At 47.4% G+C, this 19,396-nt stretch overlaps 3 protein-coding genes across 5 annotated transcripts; 1 reads left to right on the top strand and 2 right to left on the bottom strand.

The window, feature by feature from the left end:
* Positions 1–304: 304 nt before the first annotated feature.
* Positions 305–5,699, bottom strand: NKAPD1 (NKAP domain containing 1). 2 transcript variants are annotated; one of them, XM_065855618.2, is made up of 5 exons: positions 5,481–5,699; positions 4,277–4,377; positions 3,010–3,165; positions 2,389–2,442; positions 305–1,625 (listed from the first exon to the last, which is right to left on the bottom strand). In XM_065855618.2, the coding sequence occupies exons 1-5, from the start codon at positions 5,547–5,549 to the stop codon at positions 1,106–1,108; spliced, it is 900 nt and encodes a 299-aa protein (XP_065711690.1). In that variant the 5' UTR covers positions 5,550–5,699; the 3' UTR covers positions 305–1,105. The 2 variants fall into 2 exon arrangements, with proteins under 2 accessions (XP_065711690.1, XP_071654900.1); XM_071798799.1 differs by lacking the exon at positions 5,481–5,699 and adding an exon at positions 5,121–5,237.
* A 92-nt stretch (positions 5,700–5,791) lies between these two features.
* PIH1D2 (PIH1 domain containing 2) lies at positions 5,792–8,460 on the top strand. Of its 2 annotated transcripts, XM_065855616.2 has the most exons (5): positions 5,792–6,101; positions 6,195–6,318; positions 6,786–7,031; positions 7,562–7,827; positions 7,945–8,460. In XM_065855616.2, the coding sequence occupies exons 1-5, from the start codon at positions 5,940–5,942 to the stop codon at positions 8,089–8,091; spliced, it is 945 nt and encodes a 314-aa protein (XP_065711688.1). In that variant the 5' UTR covers positions 5,792–5,939; the 3' UTR covers positions 8,092–8,460. The 2 variants fall into 2 exon arrangements, with proteins under 2 accessions (XP_065711688.1, XP_065711687.1); XM_065855615.2 differs by having other exon boundaries at positions 5,820–6,318.
* A 1,094-nt stretch (positions 8,461–9,554) lies between these two features.
* DLAT (dihydrolipoamide S-acetyltransferase) lies at positions 9,555–18,329 on the bottom strand. The gene is made up of 14 exons (XM_065855656.2): positions 18,005–18,329; positions 17,385–17,486; positions 16,932–17,056; positions 16,656–16,812; positions 15,452–15,578; positions 14,890–15,074; positions 14,305–14,467; positions 14,013–14,080; positions 13,193–13,285; positions 12,992–13,099; positions 12,771–12,886; positions 12,325–12,487; positions 12,025–12,161; positions 9,555–11,219 (listed from the first exon to the last, which is right to left on the bottom strand). Exons 1-14 carry the CDS (start codon positions 18,248–18,250, stop codon positions 11,090–11,092), a joined length of 1,920 nt encoding a protein of 639 aa, XP_065711728.1. The 5' UTR covers positions 18,251–18,329; the 3' UTR covers positions 9,555–11,089.
* Between the last annotated feature and the right edge of the window lie 1,067 nt (positions 18,330–19,396).

The following is a 19,396-nucleotide window of genomic DNA, read 5'->3' as shown; positions in this document are numbered from 1 at the left end:
TGCGGACAATGGCTTCACCTCCAGTAAGAAGAGGAACAGTAACCAGGGCTCAGAACGAGGCCCTAGGGGCACTGACACTGTTTGTACTTCAGATGTAGACTAAAGCTGGAGCTGCGCTCAGTCACTGACACACACCATTCACGTTTCCCCCAGGGCTCCTTTCCACGCCAGCCTCCCTTACTTCATGCTCCTCCAAGCCCTCCACGGCCACCTGCTCTGATCAGGGAGAACACACAGACCACCTAGACCTCTCAGGACTGTGCTCTGTCCCTGGGCTTTACTCCAAAACAATGACAAAAGCATCTAACATGTCTGGATTTATTTATTTTGTTAAAGGACTTGGCTGTTCAGCTGCAGGGAGAACGGCCCAATAAGTTTCTCCAGTAATACATTGGGCAGACCAGAGACAGAACACAACACCCACCAAGGCTTCTCTGTCAGCACCATCGGTCTCAGGAAAGGTGGACACACCAGCCAGCCCATGCCAGGACTTGGAGAGAGATCTAAAACAAGCCAACGCACTGGTATCTTATCTTCATCATTATGGAAGGACTCACTGCACCTTCAGCTGGACTGAGGGTATTCCCTCCCGATCCCTTCTGCGTCCAGCTGACCGTGTGCACGCCACCACACAGGTCTGCTTTGGGTGGAGGATGGGAATACAAAACCACCAGAGGGCGAAATCCAGTGACATTGCCTCTCTTGTGATTTTTGTCTCCTCCCTCTCCTATTGCAAGTCTTGGTCATTGATTTGGTAACCCAACAAAGCACTCTGTTAAAACGTAATTTAAAAACAAAATAACAGTACAAACATGCCTGTTTTCCCCGTGCAGCAGCCTGTTACGTTTTTGTGTACCTGGGCACAGAAAAAGAATCTGAAGTTGGCCTGTCAGATAGGCAACTGCTCCCCTGGTTTTCCGAACGTCAAGTGAATGAAAACCAAGGGGGTACCTACTGCAGGCTGCCAAGGCTCAGTTTCCCCCCGCGGGCTGGCAGGATGTATATAAACCACAGTGTTGTAACAAGTTGTACCATAGGGCAGTGCTGAAAGGTAAATACCCGCCTCTGTCCTCTACCTTATGGTTTGAGCTTCAGCCTAGACTCATCAGTCCTCATCTGAGCTATCCTCTGATTTTTCATCAGCGGCCACTTTCCAGTTCTTCCTCTTGTTCTTCCTCTCTGGTACTTCATTGTGCCCCTCTGACACAGAATTGTGACGTTTCTTTCTCTTTTTGGGGGGCCGTTTATCTTTTTTTTCCTCAGATTCACTGTCCTCAGAGCTGCTGGTGGTTGAGCTGCTTGCATGAGAAAAGTCCGTTTCCTGCCCAGAAGACGTGGGTTCCCTGGGAGGCACTTTCTTGGTCTTTTTCTTGCGCTTGTGTTTCCCTTTCCAGGTACTCGAAGTCTCCTCCTCTGAGCGCTCAGTCTCCTGGGAAGAATCCGATGACGTTCTCCCCTGCTCCTTTTTCTTTTTCTTTCGCTTTTTGTGTGACCGTTTCTTTTGTTTCTTCTTGTGCGACTTCTTGGTTTTTTTCCGTTTGTGTGACTCACGGGCAGTTTGCTTTCCCAGGTGAGATTTCTTCTTCCCATTCATAGCATTTTGTTGATCTCCTTCTTGCTGGTCACTGTGAAAAGAACAGAGGATGACCAAAAGGAAGCAGACAAGCAGGGACACAGCAGTTGAGCCTTCTCTATATCGAAGATTTAAGCAAGCATATCAATTCTAACCCTGGCTAGAGCAGGAAAGCAGATGCCTGACAGAGGTGGTAGCTGCAGTTTTGTTTCTTATTAACAGCTTGGTCCACACCTTACTAACAACCCTGTTTAAGGTATTTGAGCCAGAACCAAGGATTACGCGTATTGAAAGCCACTGAGTGATGAAAAGTCATTTATTACAGGTTGCATCAAATCTGTAAGCCTGACAAATACTGTACTTGATTCTGTTATGTGTGGTTTCAAAGGATCTTGTTTTACAGGTCAGTCTCCACCCTCCTGGATACTGCAAGAATTTATATTCACCAAATAAGGAGGAACAAGGAAAATACACGATAACAGAAAGGAGAACCTGAGAGAGTGTGTACTGAGCTGACTGGGATTCAGCCTCCTACCCAGGCTCTCTGTTGGCCCAGACAGACCTTCCAGATTCACAGCATTTTAGTAACTCAAGCTAAAGCTGAATCTCTAATTACTATAAGAGATACAATCCCTTCCTAAGGCTCAGACAAGGGGGAACCGCATTAATGGACTACATTTTTTTCAGTGGGTCTCTGTAACTTAGTAGTGCTGCTTTACATTCGAGGCTATCTATATATTAAAACACAGTTTGAAAAATTCCCTGCATAACCTGACAGAAGATTCTGGATACATTAGCAAGCCTGCTTGCCTTACCTATCGGTATCAAATTCCTCAGGGTACAACTCTTTATAGCCACTGTGACCCCACCTGTAAGAAAGCAGAACCAGCTCTTAGAAACAGACAAGGCATTTCAGGAACAATATCATTCTGAAAAGACAAAGCCACAGAATAAACATGAGTTTAGATAGCAAAGAAGGGATATCAGAACCTTCCCAACGAAGAAGGAAGGAAATATGACTGATTTGGTTGGTACTATTTAAATACACCTTATGTTCTCAGTCTCTCTTCAATTTCTAATTAGGGAAAATTACAGCTCAAATTTCTTTACAATAACTCCAGAGAGCACTAACTTGCATTTCTTGAGATATTTTTTAAGTTCCTTGGGCAAAATGATAAACACCAACCTTAGTTTCTAAGCTTAGGGCTGAGCTGTGGCTGCTACCGTGACTTGGGAACTCGACAGGTGAACTCAAACAGGTATTCTGCAACACTGCAATAGTTCGTCCATGTTACTAATTCATTCTCAAAATGAGATCAAGCATTATCTTATAGGAGTACATACTGAAAAGACAACGTACTAGCTTTTTTGTACAGGGCCCCAGAAAGGTGTTTTAATTACAGTTAGGATCACAGGACATTAATTCCTCCACAGACCTGTCTGGCATGTTGGCTTCACATTCATACAGCTTTTTATTCCAGGATCGGGCCCTGAGGAGATCATCGTCGACTGACTCGAGAAACTGAGAGTTCCTTGTTTTCCAGTCCGCCCTGTACCCATCCTCATCAAAGCCATCGCTGCGCATCCGGCTGCTGCGGAAAGAGAACAGTTGTCCTTCAGCTGCCAGCTCTGATGGAGAAACGTTCTGAGCAAGGGGTTAGGCCAGCGAGAGCAGCAAAAATCCAGCAAGTCTTGGATGTCCATCTACGCAAGAAGACCAGCTATCATTTTAACAGGCAGCCAGCATTAACAGCTCTCACTAAACCAGTTCAGTAGCTAACGCTGGCTTTCAAAACTCACTACAGCCCTCTGCGCACAGCAAAATTCTTCACAGAGACGCTCACAATGCAAAATGAGAGGAAGGAGTTATCCTGCCTATCACAAATGCAGCTCTCTTCCTCTGGCATGCTCTGCAGAGCAGACTAATAACACGCACTGAGACACAGGCGGGTAAAACCAGCAAAGGGGAAACTGAAGAAGGAGAACTGATATCCTAGAATCGCAATTTGGTCAGGTACCGGGACTAAGACCCCAAATCCACAGAAAGCACCAACAATTTTGAGTGATTTCACATGCCTTTGGCTCTAGTTTTGCTTATCGCTTGACATACCGCACTTCCTGAGCCAAGCAGCAGCTGTGCACTTAGCGTAAGTCTGAAAGGTGTTCTCCCCTGAGACACTAAAGCCACTTCCTGCAACATTCACGCTTCTCAAAAGTCGTCACAGTAATAAGCCCACCTCCTCCCCTTCAAAACCCCAACCTGCCCACCAAACCTCGCTTGTTTTCCTGTGGCTGGTAAAGATCCTCGGGCATGTCAGAACAGCTGCCACACAAGCAGCGGTCCACACCGGTGTGTTACAATGGTGCAGCATCCCCCACCACAACAGTTTTGTTTACTGCTAACCTAAACAGCCATACATCAGACTCGCCTCACTACCCCCATCGCTTCAGAGAGCCCGGCCTACTTAATGTGTTTTGAAGACAATACATCCAGATGAAGAGATAGAAGGTCAGACCTGAGCATACGTCTGACCTCTTCCCAGGGACTCACTGAGGAGAAAATAGTTATATCTGTAGCCTACGTAGTTTTCATATATTGTAAACACAGAGTCATTACAGAACGCTCTTAAAGCGTCTGCTAAACACAAAAGGGTCCAGCAGCTAAGTCAAGACAATGATCTCCTCCATACAACTCAAACCCACCTGGAGGTGTCCGACAGCATTCTGCTTTGCCTTCTCCAGTAAGTCTCTTCTGTCTGCTTCTCCCACTCCCTTATTTTCCACATTTCTGTCTCCTCCTGAATCTGAAAGTCACAGAAACAAGTGTAACATTAGGGAAACTTTACAGGTGTGTAGCACGTAACATCAGCTCCCAGCTCAAAACTAACAGAATTCACAGCAAGATTTCCTACCATACTGAAACAGATTATTGTCTCTGGCTATAACCAAGGTAACCAAAAGGAAAATCTCTTGATGGAAATAACCCAACAAAGCACAGAAGGATAAAAACATCAGGAATGGTGGGTTTGCCTGATTCTTCTGTATCGGCTGTTCTGGCTACCCTGCCTTGTCATTTGTTATCATCCCAAACATACGTACTGTTAGAGAATTCAGTGTATAAATACCACCTGGAAAGATCGAGCCAAAAGAAGTTATGTGACAGGCTGAGAAAACACAGCACGCAAATACAGAGTAGTCTAGCACAGATTTGTGTCCATGCACACCGCTGTAAGTAAGTGATTTTATAAATATGCCAAATAAATGAGTTAGACCTGCTGCGTTACGTCAGAAATTAATTAGTTTGCCAAAGATAACAGAGTTTCTTGATCTTGCACTAAAATATCGCCTGTGCATGTTAACACAAAGTTCCAATTCTTTGATGCGATTAGAAGTACATTCACAGCACAACGGCAGCAAAAACGACACAAAACCCCCGCAGACAACAACCGCAGGTTTGCCACTGTTCAAAAGGCAAACCGTGATTTTCACCAAAGTCCTGAGAGCACAGGTTTTTCATCGGAAAAATCTTATAGGTAAATATACGCACACGTTGCCTCGGCGGGATGAGAACTCAAGCGAAACAGCGTTAAACTGAAAGTGAGACCAACGACGTTTGCGCGGCTGGTGTTTCCACGAGCGCTGATTCCCACGAGCGCCGTTCCCCCCGGGCAGCGCACCCGCTCTCCCCGCCGCCCGCTCTCCCCGCCGCCCGCTCGGAACCGCAGCCCCGGGCCCCGCACACGCCGCACGGCAGCACGGCGGCGGTGCCCCGGGCATCTCCAGTGGGACCCGCGGACACAAGGAGGCCGCAGAAGGGGGCACGGCCAGAGCCAGGCACAGGAGCCGCGGCAGAGAGAGAGGACGAGGGCCCGCCCAGGCCAGCAGCCCCCGCCGGCCCCGGCCGTACCTTGTTGTGCGCGCCCGTGTGCCGGATGACGTTCCGCAGCAGCACCTTCCCCACGGGCACCCGGGACATCCTCTCGCCCTACACGGCCCCGAGAAAGCCGGCCCCACCGGCACTCCCGGGCCCGCCGCACCGGGGCCGGGCGGGAGCCGCTCCCCGGGCCACCCCCGCAGCCACGGGCAGGAAGGGACGGGAGCGGCCGGGCGGAAGTGGTCCTGGCGAAGCGCCTCCCCCGGGCAGCACCCGCCGGGGCGCTGAGCCGCTGCGACCCCCGAGCCGCGGCGACCACGGGGCGGAACGGCGCGGCGGCAGCGCCGGGGACAGGAGCAGCGCCGCCGCGGGGCCGGGCTGGGAGGGCGATGGCGGGGCCGGAACCCGCGGAAGCACGCGGGGGACCGGAAAGGCGGCCGGACCCGCAGAGCACGGCCCTTCCGGTGGCGGTCGCTAGGCGACGGCTCAGCCATGGCGGACGCGAGGTTGGCAGCGCAGCTCTGGTCGCTGCTGGATGAGATGGCGGAGAACGACCCCCAGGCCTACCGGCGGCTCCTGCTGCAGCAGCGCGCCGAGGCCGAGCGGTTCTACTCCCCCCCGGAGCCGCACCTGTGCCTGCGGGCCCGTCCCGCGGTGGGTGCGCGGCGGCTGGGGCTCGGCCCCCTGCCCGGGCGCTGGGAGCGGGGCCGGAGCGGGGGAGCTCAGCTGCGGCTCGGTCTCTTGCAGGGTGCTGGCAGGGGGCCGCTGTTCATCAACATCTGCAGCTGGAAAAGGGTCCCGGCGCCCAAGGCCCCCACGGACCCCACACCCGTCAGCGCGGGGCTGCTGGAAGAAGTGTCAGGGGAAGGAGGTAGGTCCGAAAAGGCTGCCCCTCGCTTTTCTTCCTGCGCTACTGCACTGCGTGGCGATCTCACACGGATTCTGGCTGTAACAGAGGGTGCTGTGGCCAGCTCTTAGCTTGGGGTAGCAGCAGCAAGGCAGGGATGCGACAGGCATGGCTACAGGGACTCAGAGAGACCTTCCTTTTTGTAAAAAAAATGAAGAAACCAAAGAATTGCACACATCTAAACCCTGAAAAGTACGTAGGCACTCGGAATCTCTTTGACCACATATACTCACGTTGACTGGGATTGTTTTCCCATGCATGTCCTTGAACACAGACTGCAGGATCAGCACATGGAGAGCTGTCATCTCTAGACAAGGGTGATAGAATTTGCTCTGCCCAGAAGCCACAAATACATTTCATTTGCTTTTAAACCAAGAACACTGGCACGTGGTACCATAGCAATAATTCTGACACATAACTCGTTTCTGTAGACCTTTACAGTGTTATAGACATTGCATATAACCCAGATGTTCTTCAGAGAGGAGAAGAAAACCCAGAAAAAAGGGAGCACTTGATCCATTTGACACTAAAATTCGTTGAGGAACGATACAACCTTGTTCTTTCTGATTGGTACACCACTGAATCATTCACATTGAAAGGAAGCCTGGAGACGATGCAGCAGCGTCTGAGAGGAAGGCAGATGCCAACTCTAAATCTCAGTCAGAACACAAAGAAGGGTACGTAGACATCTGCTGTCCCTTTTCTTTGAGGACCTATCACAAATTTACTCTCTCTAATCCCAATTCTTGCCATAAGCATAAAGCAAACACTTCTAAGAATTTGGAATAAGGCAGTAGTAATCATTATGGACATTAGTTTAACCCTGCTGGCCTAGCTGCATTAATTTGTGGTGGTTTACCATTGAGAAACTGTAGTGACAGTGGAACAGCAAATGCCCTTATTCCTATATCCACCAGACATGGGAACTCTGCTCGGGTTTGATCCTTTGAGGTGCTCAGTTTCTTTTGCTCTAACCTGAGCCAAGGGGGTTGCTGGTATAACTCATCCTCTGAAAACAACAACTTTTAACCTATTAGCAATAAAACGAAATCACGAGTGAAGGATGAACTGTCCGGAACAGCCTTCAGCTGACAAATTGCTCATTGCAATTACAGTTAAAACTTCTGTGATATCTTTGTCAGGTGGCATAATGTTACAGTTCTTAGTGACAGAGTGACACGTGTGAAAACCTTACTTTTCTTCAAAGAACCGACACTCGATCAGCTGCTACAGACTATGGAAGCCGAGGACTGCCACAATGCCCCTGCGCTGCTCAGGGAAGAGAGCGTAACACCGCCTAAAGCGCATCTGATAGAGGAAATCACCAGTACTGAACTGCCAGAGGAGCTCAGTACTCCCATCTACAACATTATCACCGTCAAGGATGCAAACAGTAAACCATTCAAAATTGAACTAAAAATTGAATTGCCTAAGGTTAGCTCTGTTTCCGAGTGTGATCTGAGAATTTCAAAGGTAAGAAAGAAAGAAAGAATAACCTCGTGGTTTCCATCTAGTATCCAACTCCTAGAAATGCTCACTGCTAATTCACTGTGAAATAGTTAATCAAGTATTTTCATTTTCTTGGTTTAGGATGACGTGATCGTTGAAGTCCCCGAAAAATACAAATTACAACTAGACCTGCCAGAATTTGTGGATGAAGAAAGAGCTACAGCAGTATTCAACACAGGAAAACGGGTGTTGTTTATCACACTACCAGTTGCCAAGCCAGATCCTTAAGAACTGCATTGTGTCCAATTTGTGTTCACATAGGACAGAACAAAACCGAAGTCCAGGATAACAACCCTGACTTTTAGATGATGGTTGGTTTTTTTTCATTGACATTCTTATCTTCAGGGGTGAATACCTCAGTTGCCTTTAGAAGACACAGGTATAAAAGGAAGTCTGGAGGAACACTAGCACCCCCCACCTTAGGAAACAAATAAGTAAAGATTGTAAATGTTCAAGGAGTACTTGAACAGGTGTAACAGCTGTAGTAAAGCAACAGAAATGCATACATGCTTTACTACACCATTAATTTGCCTAAAAGTACAGCAGTAACAGTTGTGAGATCTTGTGTCTAAATAAATTGATTACTGGGTTCAACTAGAGCAGTTCTCGTATGTATTGAACACTGGGACCACCAGCAGACGTGTGTCACACACAGCTCTACAAGTTGCCCTGCGTGCTGCTGTTGTTCTCTTTAGGACAATCCCTGCTTAACTGGAATAGGTTTTGTAGTCTTTTGAGCCACTGAATGTGCTCAACCTCCCTTCCTAATGGTTTGGAAATCTCAAAATGAGACCAAAAACCAACAGACCTGTTCTGTACTCTTCAAAAGAGCATCGAGAGGTTCGATGCTCAGGAACGCTAAGTGTGAAGCCAGCAACCAAAACCAACCTTGGAGCCCTCAAATCACAGCTTACACGAATACACAAAATACAAACTAATACAAAGCAACACAAAACAGCTTCAAGGATCACCAAACATTACCAGAATTAATTGGGAAAGAGCCAAATGAAAGTTTAAGTGATCTTAGTTTCACAATTGATTTTGCAGTATGCCATCCTTACGGCTCCTATGACACATTTGCACTACAACCATGTTTCTGCACTGATATTCATCAGAACAGAAATGGAAACAGACAAATTGGTTTTGAGCTTCAGCTTTAAAATACAGGCTTAAAAAAGAGCAGCAACTCCTCGCTTTCCTCCTTTGTTTCAAAGCAACTTAGAAGGCTGCATTGAAATACTGTTCAGTGGTTATGGTTCCAAGTTCAAGCTGAAACTCTATCCCTGCATGAGCCGAGCTGTCCCGTTGCAGGATGCAAGCAAGTACTAGAAGTCACTATCAGCACTCTAAGCACACACACTGGATAGGATTTTTTGAGTTGCAAGCGTTCCAGATTCTTGAATCGTTCAGAGTGTTTCCATAGGATAAACCATTAGTGGTCCTACTGCAGGAAGGAAGTCAATGGTACCTGCAGGCAGAACTTGAGGTTCTGGTGAACACTGCAGCAAGGGAATCAGGAAGATTAATGCTCACTGTTGCATGACATTAATAAAGCATGTATCGTTTTGGAACATCTCCGATCCCAATTTGAGGTTAATAGGGTGAGTTTCGCTATCAGACTGACAGGCTGAACAGCTCTGTGCTACAGCAGTACAGTAAGCCACGCACCATAGAAAAGCACTGGAACTTGGTTTAGTAGTTGTCAATTCCAAACATTTAATAGAATACAGGTTCACTAGAGCAAGTCTGGAACCAAGATATTTTAGATCATTAAAGAAAAAACAAAACCTTAACGAACTTTTTTGCTTAAGCCAGGCATGAAAACCAGGTATCGCAGCAACCAGACATTAAATAGTTCCCACAAAAATATTTAATTTCCACAGTATTTTCTTTCAATATCTTTAGTGAATTTTGTAGAACTTTACAGGAGACGGTACTTAATGCAATATACAGAATAACACATCAGCTTTCAATTTGTCTTGTTTTTCAAACTTCTCCCCCCTCAATTCTCCCGGTCACTTTGTAATTACTATACAGTCATCCTTTTTACATCAACATGTCCATGCGAAAAGTGGAATTTATGAATGTTCAGCACTGCTCCCCTTTCAGGATACAAAGACTGGGGTAACTGGACACAAGTCCAACAAACTATTAAAGCATTTCACATAGAACATAGACATGGATTCTGCAGCTTACTGAGCCTGGAACAACATAGATGATTCAGGGAAGAACCACGGTACCAGTGATTAACTCAGAGCTTCCTATGCTAGAATGCTTGAAGTATTCCCAACACTCGAGTCACCACATGATCAATATCCACTGATGGGATTATTAGCACGTGTGACTTGCCTATACTGGGTTCCAACATGCAGATTCTCCTGAACATTCTGCAAAGCAGTTACCCCCGTGGCATTATAGTCTGATATTAACTTAGCAAGAGGAATAGCAATTAAAGAGTTTTCATACAAAAATTAAAGAGTTCTCATTAAGAGTTCTCATACAAAAAGCACATGGAAGCGAAAAGTCAACGAGAAGACAGCACATTCCCTGTGGTATCTGAGAGCTGTGACCCCACAGTTACCAGTGCTCTTTCACCTTAAAGTGCTCAAAAGGGATCACATAGCTGAGAAGGTCCAGAGCGGTGCCAAATTCCAAGAGAGATGTGGAACGCTGGCACTTGGCCTTTGAGAAACTATTCCCAGGCACTTCAGTCCCTTAGTGCATCTGTAACACTTGCCCGCCCCAGCAGGAGAACAGGATAAAAGGGGAATTCACCTTCTGCTAACCTGTGTGTTTCGGTTACCATCTCATCGGAGCTCTTGTGAAGAGATGTTCCTAACTCAAATTTCTGAGAACGCTAAGGTCATGAAATTGCTTGGTATGCACCCCCCTATTCACCCTGGTTTAGAAGAAGATGGCAGTAATGGCATTATTGCCAGTATTGCCAGTACTGTCTGGATCATTTTTAAATCTGGGATGCCTAATGCTGTTTTGGAAGAGTTTGCAAGTTAACTAACTGTATAAAAATACAGTATAGCTGTAATATTGCTCTGAAAAGCACTTTTGCAAACTTTTTCTGTACAGACTGGTAATAACATTACCAGATATTATAATACAGATTTAAAATAAAAAAGGAACTCTTTGAACAAGTCTGAACACTGAAGTCTAAATAGCTTGTTTAAAACAAAACAGTGTGACCCAGGAAAAGTTTACTTGCATGGTTAAATTATAGCAGCATAGTTACTGGATTTTCAAGGAATTTCTTGAATTCAGCAAGCCACTGTGCGCCAACCGCGCCATCAACAACGCGATGGTCACAGCTGAGCGTCACGGACATCACGCTGGCCACATCGAATCTGAAAGGACAAAGAAAAACGGTTAAACAGAGTCCTCTGCGAGTCGGTGCCAAGTCAGTGCCACCAGCAACGCAAAATAGCTTTTATCAGAGAACCAGGAATAGCTGTGGGTGCTTGGAAACAGCTGTTTCTCCCTGTGCACTTCTAAAAAAGATTACACTGAGAGCAGATCATATTCATTCCTTTTCTACAGTTAAGAACGCATCTGTATGTTCTCTATAGAACAGGAAGCTCATCTTTCTTTGTATCACAAGAACAGCCCCACATGATCAAAGAAAAAGAGCCGTTTTACCCAGTAACCTCCAGTTTCCCCGTGTGTCTGTGACAGATACCCAGGACTGTTAACGAGTTTAAATAATCCTAAACGTTCTCCTGGGTCTATGCTAGTTCAAGCTTCGAGGACGGTGATGCTATGTACAGGACACCTGAGCTATAATCCATGCTTTAGGTCTGCCTTAAATGCAAATTTATGCAAGTTGTTAAAGACAAACAGGTGCCTAAACTGTTGTGCACCCCAGACATTTCCACAGCTTTACCCTATCGCTCCAGGAAAGAAACAGCCTTTTCTTAACTTGCTAAGTAGTTGCAGGAATAAATGTGTGGCAGATCATTCATCAGTCACTGCGTTTAACACCCATGTGAACCTTTTATGCAAGATGTCACTGTACTTCTTCAGCAGGTACTAAAAGCAGTATGCCAACAGTGTTTTTTACATTATAATCTAATAGAGGTGTTAGGAAACCAGCCACTATTGCAAAGCTTGAATTCAGCAGCTCAGTATATGCAGAATCAGATGAATATTTACCCTTTCTCATTATCAGCTGGCACCAGCCTTTTCTCTGAGGAACCAACCGCAAGGATGCAGGCCTGAGGTGGATTGATTATGGCAGAGAAATTCTTAATCCCATACATTCCTAAATTGGAAATTGTGAAAGTACCACCCTACAAGAAAAAGACATTCATAGTCAAATTCACAAGAGCAGTTTCATGTGCAGTATCAGTGAACATGGCTGAAACATCACCAAATACGCTCTGCTCATTCTGAACAGGGCTTCTGAACAGAAGTCAAGGGCAGCAATGTTTAACAGCAATCTGAAATTCTCACCTGAAATTCATGAGGCTGAAGTTTACCTTCTCGGGCTTTAGTTGCCAAAGAAACCACGTCCTTACTAATGGCAGCCAGGCCCTTTATATGTGCATTAAACACAATAGGGGTGATAAGCCCTGCAGGAGTACTGACTGCAACGCTAACATCCACTACGTGATTTCTGCAAGACACAAAGGACATGCCAGTGACTCTAGCAAGATAACAAAGAAAACCATTTTCATAACTGTTCAAACAACTCTAAATTAGTATCAATCTTGCGACAGTTATTTCACCTTGCATACTAGCCCTAGATGCAAAGTTCTTAGCACATTAACAAAAGCCCCTCAAGCTCTGCCTTATACCTGTTCTCCTCCCTCCTCAACATCCCAGCAGGTCTGCTATTTTGCCATGAACTCTGTACTGAACAAAGAAAGTTTCTGGCTTCGACCGTACCATAAACTTACTGCCTAATAACTGTGTCCATCCACGAAGAATTTGCCTCAGGCACCTTCAAGCACGCCAGAGCAGCAGCTTTAATTACGAAGTCATTGACAGAAAGCTTAATGTTATCTGAGACCTCCTGTAAATAAAAAGATTTGAGGCATCAGTTTGTCTCTTACACATTATCTGCGAGAGAATGCAGCCTTCGCCACACACAGATTCTCAGCGTGCCTAAATGCTTTACCTGATTGAGTTCTTTCCTTAGCACCAGTACGTCTCCCATGTTTACATCAATGGAAAGGTAGTAGTGAGGTATTGTTTGTTTAGACTGTAACAACCGCTGAGCGATGACCTGCAGGTATACAACAGAAACGATGAAAAGAAAGCCATTTAGAAAATTAATGACTGCAAACAATGATCTCGGAATGGAATAAAATCCTCTTACCTTCCGAATGTTGCTGATAGGGATGTCTGTGAAGGTCCCCACTGGTGCTGCTGCAACTGCAGCAGCTGAAGGAACTGCCTCTAGTGCTGGAGCCTGCAATCGGAGAAACACAGCTTAATTCACAATACTAACCAAATATCAATTGTAGAGACTAATTCAGTATGTGGGACAAGCGCTGAGGCTAAGCTGCCTCCTGCTTAAGAGCAGCAGATATTTCTACTCTCTAGTCTCACCCCTTCAGTACCCACTGGGTTCTTTCTAAGCCTGTATTTCATTATTAAATGCAGTAGAAATGTGGCACTGATACATACCACTATGAAGCTCCCAAACCAGGAAGTCCTGCAGGACGTGTTTTTTCCATGCAGCAGCGGCATGCACTCTGAAACTGCCCTCAGCTGCACCCATTCCAGCAGCACACAAAGCAACACTTGCACCATTTCATGTAAATGACCAGGAACGGTATAAGAACAGATTTGTGGCAACAGTGACAGTAGGAGGTTGGTTTGTAAATCTGGCTTTCACTCTGTCTCTTTTTAGCTCATAACAATGAGGTTACCTTCTGTAACAATGTAGCAACCAAATGAAGGGTTGGGAGGCACATTTTTTTTTCTTGGTGAACTACCAAAGGGACAAGTAAGGTAAGAAAGTTCATCTGTGTTTCTGACAGGTTAAGCTTTACAACCTAAGAGTCACCATAGCCCACAGAGCATCATAACTCAACCAACTCAGCAATAGCAGTTCCATATAGTATTGCATTTCTACACAGCATGTCCATCACTATAATAAAGTACCCATTCTTAGAGATCTCAAGCCTACTCACTGGAGCAACCTTTGGTGGCACAAATGACTCTATATCTTTCTTTGTGATTCTGCCATCTGGTCCAGTACCTAAAAGGGTCAAAGAAAAACATAAGAGGATTTCAATTATCTGCAACAGGGCATTGCTTCTAAAGGTGCCAGTTTAATTCAACACAGAAAGTCACTTAACCTCTGGTGAGGGCAGCTGCGTACTCGGGATGTTCCCGACAGGGAGGAAAGAAAAGAATAGGCAAGTTACGCACCTAGAGACAGACACTTGAGAGTGAGCGCAAGAAAGCAGAAGGGCAACCTACCTTTCACCTGGGCAAGGTCAATTCCTTTCTCTGCTGCCATTTTCTTTGCCAGCGGACTAACCAGAACCCTTCCTTTCGGGGGAGGTGGTGCAGCTGTGGTGACAGCTGGGGTGGGAGGAACAGCAGGCTGGGGAGGAGGAGCAGCAGCGGGAGTTGCCGTCACCTTCACAGAAGAATCAAACCCATTAGCTTCAGGATCATTCAGCAAAAGCTTTGAAGGTACAGTAAGAGAACAGGGCCATCTAACTACCAGTTAAGGGAATACCAATAGTAGTCACTGCTCTGAAAGAATTTTCAGATTCAGAGTTTTCCAATGCCAGAAATTAAATCAGAAACTTCTGGGAAGGAGGCCAACTAAGCTGTTGAAGGGACTGTCATGAATTACTACTATCTGCTCCAGTTTTTGGAGGGCAAGCTAGGGATCACTTCTTAGGTCACCTATCACCAACACATGTGTTAACCTTACATTCCCAGAATCATAAACATTATTGTTGGAGACAGGGTTTCATACTATCAAACCAGCAGAACAGGTCAGACCTCTTAATGGTCCCATAACTTCTCTCACAGGCTAAGAATGGTCCTTACTGGTGGTGGAGGAGGAGGAGCTTGTGGCTTCATGTCAGTTACTGCAGTAGCTTGGTAGTCAGCAAAGGCTGGAATATCAGATTCTTTCTCCACAATGATGCAGAGAGCGGTTCCTAAGGGCACATCTCTTGTTCCTTCGGGTACCAAGATTTTTGCCAAATAGCCTTCCTCCTGCACTTCAAAGCCTGCAAAGGAAAAAACCAAAACCGGTTTGGTGGCTGATGCAGCTGAAGTGTTCCTGTAAATGCTGCTTCTAAAGACCTGGGTAGCTAAAGCCCTCTCCTATATTTAGCAGGCAAGAGAATTCTTTTCAGTGCAACTAGCAGGGAAACATCTCCATGCACTGTATATTTACTAAGAAGGATTGATGAAGAAACTGATGAACTGTTTTGGAAGCTCCAATATTTAGCTTTCCAATGGAATGAGAAGTTAACAAAACTTGTTTTAATTGCCCCACAGCTTCACATCCTGAGCAGCCAGGAAAACAGTTGGTACAGAGGCTACTCTGGATCCTCCTCTTTTAAGGGGATCTCATCCATTCTTGGCTTTGGAATTGACTCACCTATTGTGGCTTTATCTGTCTCAATTTCTGCCAGTAAGTCTCCCTCATTCAGTTTCTCTCCAACCTTCTTCTCCCATCTCTGCACTGTGCCCATTGTCATGGTTGGTGACAGGGCAGGGAGAGTGATCTGTGAAGCCAGAGAATACAAGAGAATCAGATGCTGGTAATCCAAAAGGAACAGAAGCACAGTTTTAATTCGTGACTAAACGATGCCAACCTACAGAAGTAGCCAGTCTTTAATGCACTCCTAGATATGGCTCCACTACAGCAAAGCACAGTATTGTCCTACATTGCTAGTTTGGCTTCTTCTATCAAGGCCTAAGCAAGAAAGGAAGGAAAATCAAGGGGCAAGAAATCTACGTATCAAAATAATTATTACCACCATGACACTGGGAGTGTTTTGCGGCTGCTCCCTGCAAGGCTAAAAGGAAGACTGAAGCAAGTAACTCTGTAACAAAGAAGTTTGGCCCATTAAAAGCTATACAGGCTTGTCTTCCAATAAGCACTCAAAGATGCTGCAGGTTTGCACATGCAACAAGCACAGCATGAGTGAGTACAGCCCCAGAGCAAAACTGGACAGAGAGGGCACGCAGTGGGAAGTAAGCAAGTTTCGTAGCTAAAGCACAAGTCAGATTAAAAAGCATTCAATTAATTCTTTGTTCAACTACTGACTTTGCATAACGTCTCAGACAAATCAGTTCCCACATATATCATCTGTGGAATGAGGTTTGGTATTTCAAATGTTCTTTTTCAAAGGAATGTCACAGAAATACCCCCCTAACTGCAATACTTCAATACCTAAGCAAGGTAAAAAGATTATCCACAAATACAACTCATTATTAGTCACCCACAAACACATCTGATGTGTTCATCAGAGTATCACAGACTTGAGTTCTGCTCCGAGATGTAAGCAGGGCCTTCAGAGACTGGTCACACTTAGCACAATGTCTTTTTGCAGCAGAACTGACAAGTCGCTCCTCTGCTAGCAGCTGGGATGCTACAATAAGTTATTGAAAAACGTTTTCTGGAGCCTCCCCAAACACTTGCTTTAAACATGCAACAATTGAAGTGGCGCACACTCCTGAATTATAACTAATAACCTCCAACACCAGATGGTATTTATGACAAAGTGCCCCAGAGCTAGAAATGCGAAGGACAGAAAAAGAGTGCAACAAGCCTTAAATCACCAGCAATGCTCTCCTACCTGCATATGAGGAGGATAAGAACTGCCTGGAGCCTGAGCAGAAGGCTGAGCTGGTGGTGAGGGAGCTGCAGCTGGAGGGGGAGGCACTGCGGCTGCAGGGGGGGCAGATGCTGCGGAATCCAGAGTATAATTTTTAAAGGCATCAACATATTCAGGCCTAGAAAAAAGAACACGGAACTGCAAAACCAATCGGATGATGCCCCTGAGCCTTTCACACAGGGCACCCAAGAAACTCTAACAAAGAAAATTAAACTCCAGGGTTAGCAAAATACATACTTTTCTACTGTGATACATATTATGGCCCCAATAGGAACATCTCTTGTTCCTTCTGGCACCAGGATCTTGGCCAAGTAGCATTCCTCCAGGCTCTCAAATCCCACCGTTGCTTTGTCTGTCTCCACCTTTGAGAGAAAACAGAATATTGTTATGGCAATGAAAAAGATCAGTGAGCTCAGAGCCTTCCAGTCTGACAGTGTAGGGTCAAGGCACACACAGTTCTGGAAAAGTCACGCTGCGAATCTAGGAACATACACTCTCAAACAGCTTAAGTGCTGCTCCTGCTGAGAAAGAAAAGCAGCAACCAGGTTTGAAAGGCTGTAAGCCACTTGTTCCCAACAGCATCTGTTGGGATCCATGATCTCAAACCCAAGATCTGGGCAACCAGGGACAGAATCCAGGATGCACATGCGGCTCACTGGAAATACAGCACAGCCTGTGCCCCCAAAATACCTCTGCTATGAGATCCCCTTCATTGATCTTGTCACCCTCCTTCTTCTCCCAGCGTGCAATGGTGCCCATCTGCATTGTGGGAGACAGAGCTGGCAAGGCCACCTGTGAGGAACAGAGCAATATTACAACCCAGACAACCCTGAGAGCAGGAATCCCACATGTGCAGCTCAGACAGATCCTCAGCACAAGCTGGGACAGTGGGCGGAAAGAAGGGCCTGTCTGCAGATCCTCAGCACGTCAGGACTGCCTCCGACCCGCTGGTGAGATTCCAGAGTACAACCGATACTGTGGTGCCAAGATGGGGCTGACCAAGAAAGGGAGCAGCTACACCAGGGGACCGAGAGGATAAAAGGTCTAGTGGTGAAGGAGGTGGTACAGGGGCTTGGAGCGGGGTGGCAACAAGTGTATTAGAACCGCAGGAGTGGGCAGAGAAGAACTGCAGTTCCCAGGTGTAAATTGAGCTGCCCAGCGAGGGGAAGCAAGACCCGACTACAGAGAGGGAAGGCGCTGCCCTGAGGCGGAGGAGGGGACGACATCCCAGTGGCTCTAGGGGCACCAGCAGCAGGGCTTACGGGGGCACCCGGACTGCAAGGGGTGGGGGACAGGGGCGAGCCTCTCACCTTCTGGTGTGCGGGGAGACTGCAGCAGCGGCACGGGACGAGCCGGGGCCAGGCAGCAGGCTGCAGGAGCCCGCCAGGCCGCGCCAGGGGGCCGTTCCACGCTGGGCCGCGGCCCAACGGCACAGCCCCGACACCCCCCGCCGCTCCGCGGCCGGCCCTAGCGGCACTGAACGCTCGGCAGCTCCGCACCGGAGCGGGAGCTCCCGCCGCCCCCCGGGCTACGCGTCGTGCCAACACCCGCCACATGCTGGAGCCAGAGCCGGAGCCGCGGCCCCGCCGCCGCCGCTCGGTGACCTCCGTCCGGGCACGGCGCCGCACGGCCGCGCGCGACACTGCCGCGCTGCCGTAAAGCGCGGCGGGCGGGCGGCGGGGCGGAGCCGCCAAGTGATGGCGGCGGGGGGCTTCGGGGCAGCGACGCGCAGCGGCGGGATCGGCGTGGGGCCGTGGGAGCTCGGCCCTCGTGTCTGCCCCCAGGCCGCAGGGCATCCCGGGCCCGGGGAGCCCCCGCGGAGAGCAGAGCATTCGGGAGACACGCGTGGCCCTGCCCGCGTGTAGCGCTGCTCGCCGCCCTCTCGGATTCTCCGTGTCCCTAGCGCCTGGCTTCGACTTCTTCAGTATCCCGGTTCTGTATGGGGACACAGGGCTCCAGAATCTGCCCTGTGCAGCGGTTGTGGTGACAGCCTGTGCCTGGGATTCGGTAGCACAGCTTCCCCAAGCCAAAACAGTGGAGTTTTGGAAGGGATTGGGAGCCCAAGGATGAGGTGCTTAGCTGGCTAGAACCAGGCACAATAAAATCCCATCACAGGCATTGCTGTTGCTTCAGCCACGTTTAATGATTTAGGAGCAGCTGCCTCTAAGTGTATAGGAGTCACTTTGGTGGAGCTCAGCCAGTTGCAGCAGTTTACACAACCCTGGAGGTGGAACTGGTGACATTTACTACCACCAGGGCAGTTGCAAAGAGCTTGTGCTTCAGTTCTGTATTGTTCGTGCCAGTTTTAAAAATGTAAATTTTACCAACACTCTCAGCTTGCTCTTTGGGGCATGTGGTTCTATGTCTGGTCATCTCACAAGTGTCAGAAGGTACCTGCTGCTGTGCACATGTGTGTGCACCACGGGGCTTTGCACGTTGTGGGACATTTGGATGTTGCAAGACTTGTGCACATTGCAGGGCTTCTGCACCTTGCAATGCTTTTGCACACCATGGGGCACTTGCACCTTGCAGAGCATTTGCACATTACAGGGGTTTGCATGTGGTAAGACTTTAGCCCAGTGCAAGACTTGTTTTGCACGCTGTAGTGTGTTGGCACGCTGCAGAGGTTTGCACACTGCAGGGTTTGCACGCTGCTTGCACGTTGCAAGACTTTTCCACTCAATACTGTGTGTGAAGGTAGC

This window comes from Patagioenas fasciata, chromosome 24 (assembly GCF_037038585.1).
Source record: "Patagioenas fasciata isolate bPatFas1 chromosome 24, bPatFas1.hap1, whole genome shotgun sequence".
Taxonomy (NCBI): Eukaryota; Metazoa; Chordata; class Aves; order Columbiformes; family Columbidae; genus Patagioenas; species Patagioenas fasciata.
This window is presented reverse-complemented; position numbering and strand designations above follow the sequence as displayed.

What these genes read in the sequence shown, in the direction of transcription:
- PIH1D2 (XM_065855615.2), top strand. Translation starts at nt 5,940, where the DNA reads ATGGCGGACGCGAGGTTGGCAGCGCAGCTCTGGTCGCTGCTGGATGAG. An exon ending in AGAAGTGTCAGGGGAAGGAG is followed by an intron (nt 6,319 to 6,785) that starts GTAGGTCCGAAA and finishes TCGTTTCTGTAG; the next exon opens with ACCTTTACAGTGTTATAGAC. An exon ending in CAGTCAGAACACAAAGAAGG is followed by an intron (nt 7,032 to 7,561) that starts GTACGTAGACAT and finishes TTTTCTTCAAAG; the next exon opens with AACCGACACTCGATCAGCTG.
- DLAT (XM_065855656.2), bottom strand. Translation starts at nt 18,250, where the DNA reads ATGTGGCGGGTGTTGGCACGACGCGTAGCCCGGGGGGCGGCGGGAGCT. An exon ending in TGACCTTGCCCAGGTGAAAG is followed by an intron (nt 14,081 to 14,304) that starts GTAGGTTGCCCT and finishes TGACCCTTTTAG; the next exon opens with GTACTGGACCAGATGGCAGA. An exon ending in TTCAGCCTCATGAATTTCAG is followed by an intron (nt 12,162 to 12,324) that starts GTGAGAATTTCA and finishes TTTTTCTTGTAG; the next exon opens with GGTGGTACTTTCACAATTTC.
- NKAPD1 (XM_065855618.2), bottom strand. Translation starts at nt 5,549, where the DNA reads ATGTCCCGGGTGCCCGTGGGGAAGGTGCTGCTGCGGAACGTCATCCGG. An exon ending in ACACGGGCGCGCACAACAAG is followed by an intron (nt 4,378 to 5,480) that starts GTACGGCCGGGG and finishes TGTGACTTTCAG; the next exon opens with ATTCAGGAGGAGACAGAAAT. An exon ending in GAGGAATTTGATACCGATAG is followed by an intron (nt 1,626 to 2,388) that starts GTAAGGCAAGCA and finishes TTCTTTTCACAG; the next exon opens with TGACCAGCAAGAAGGAGATC.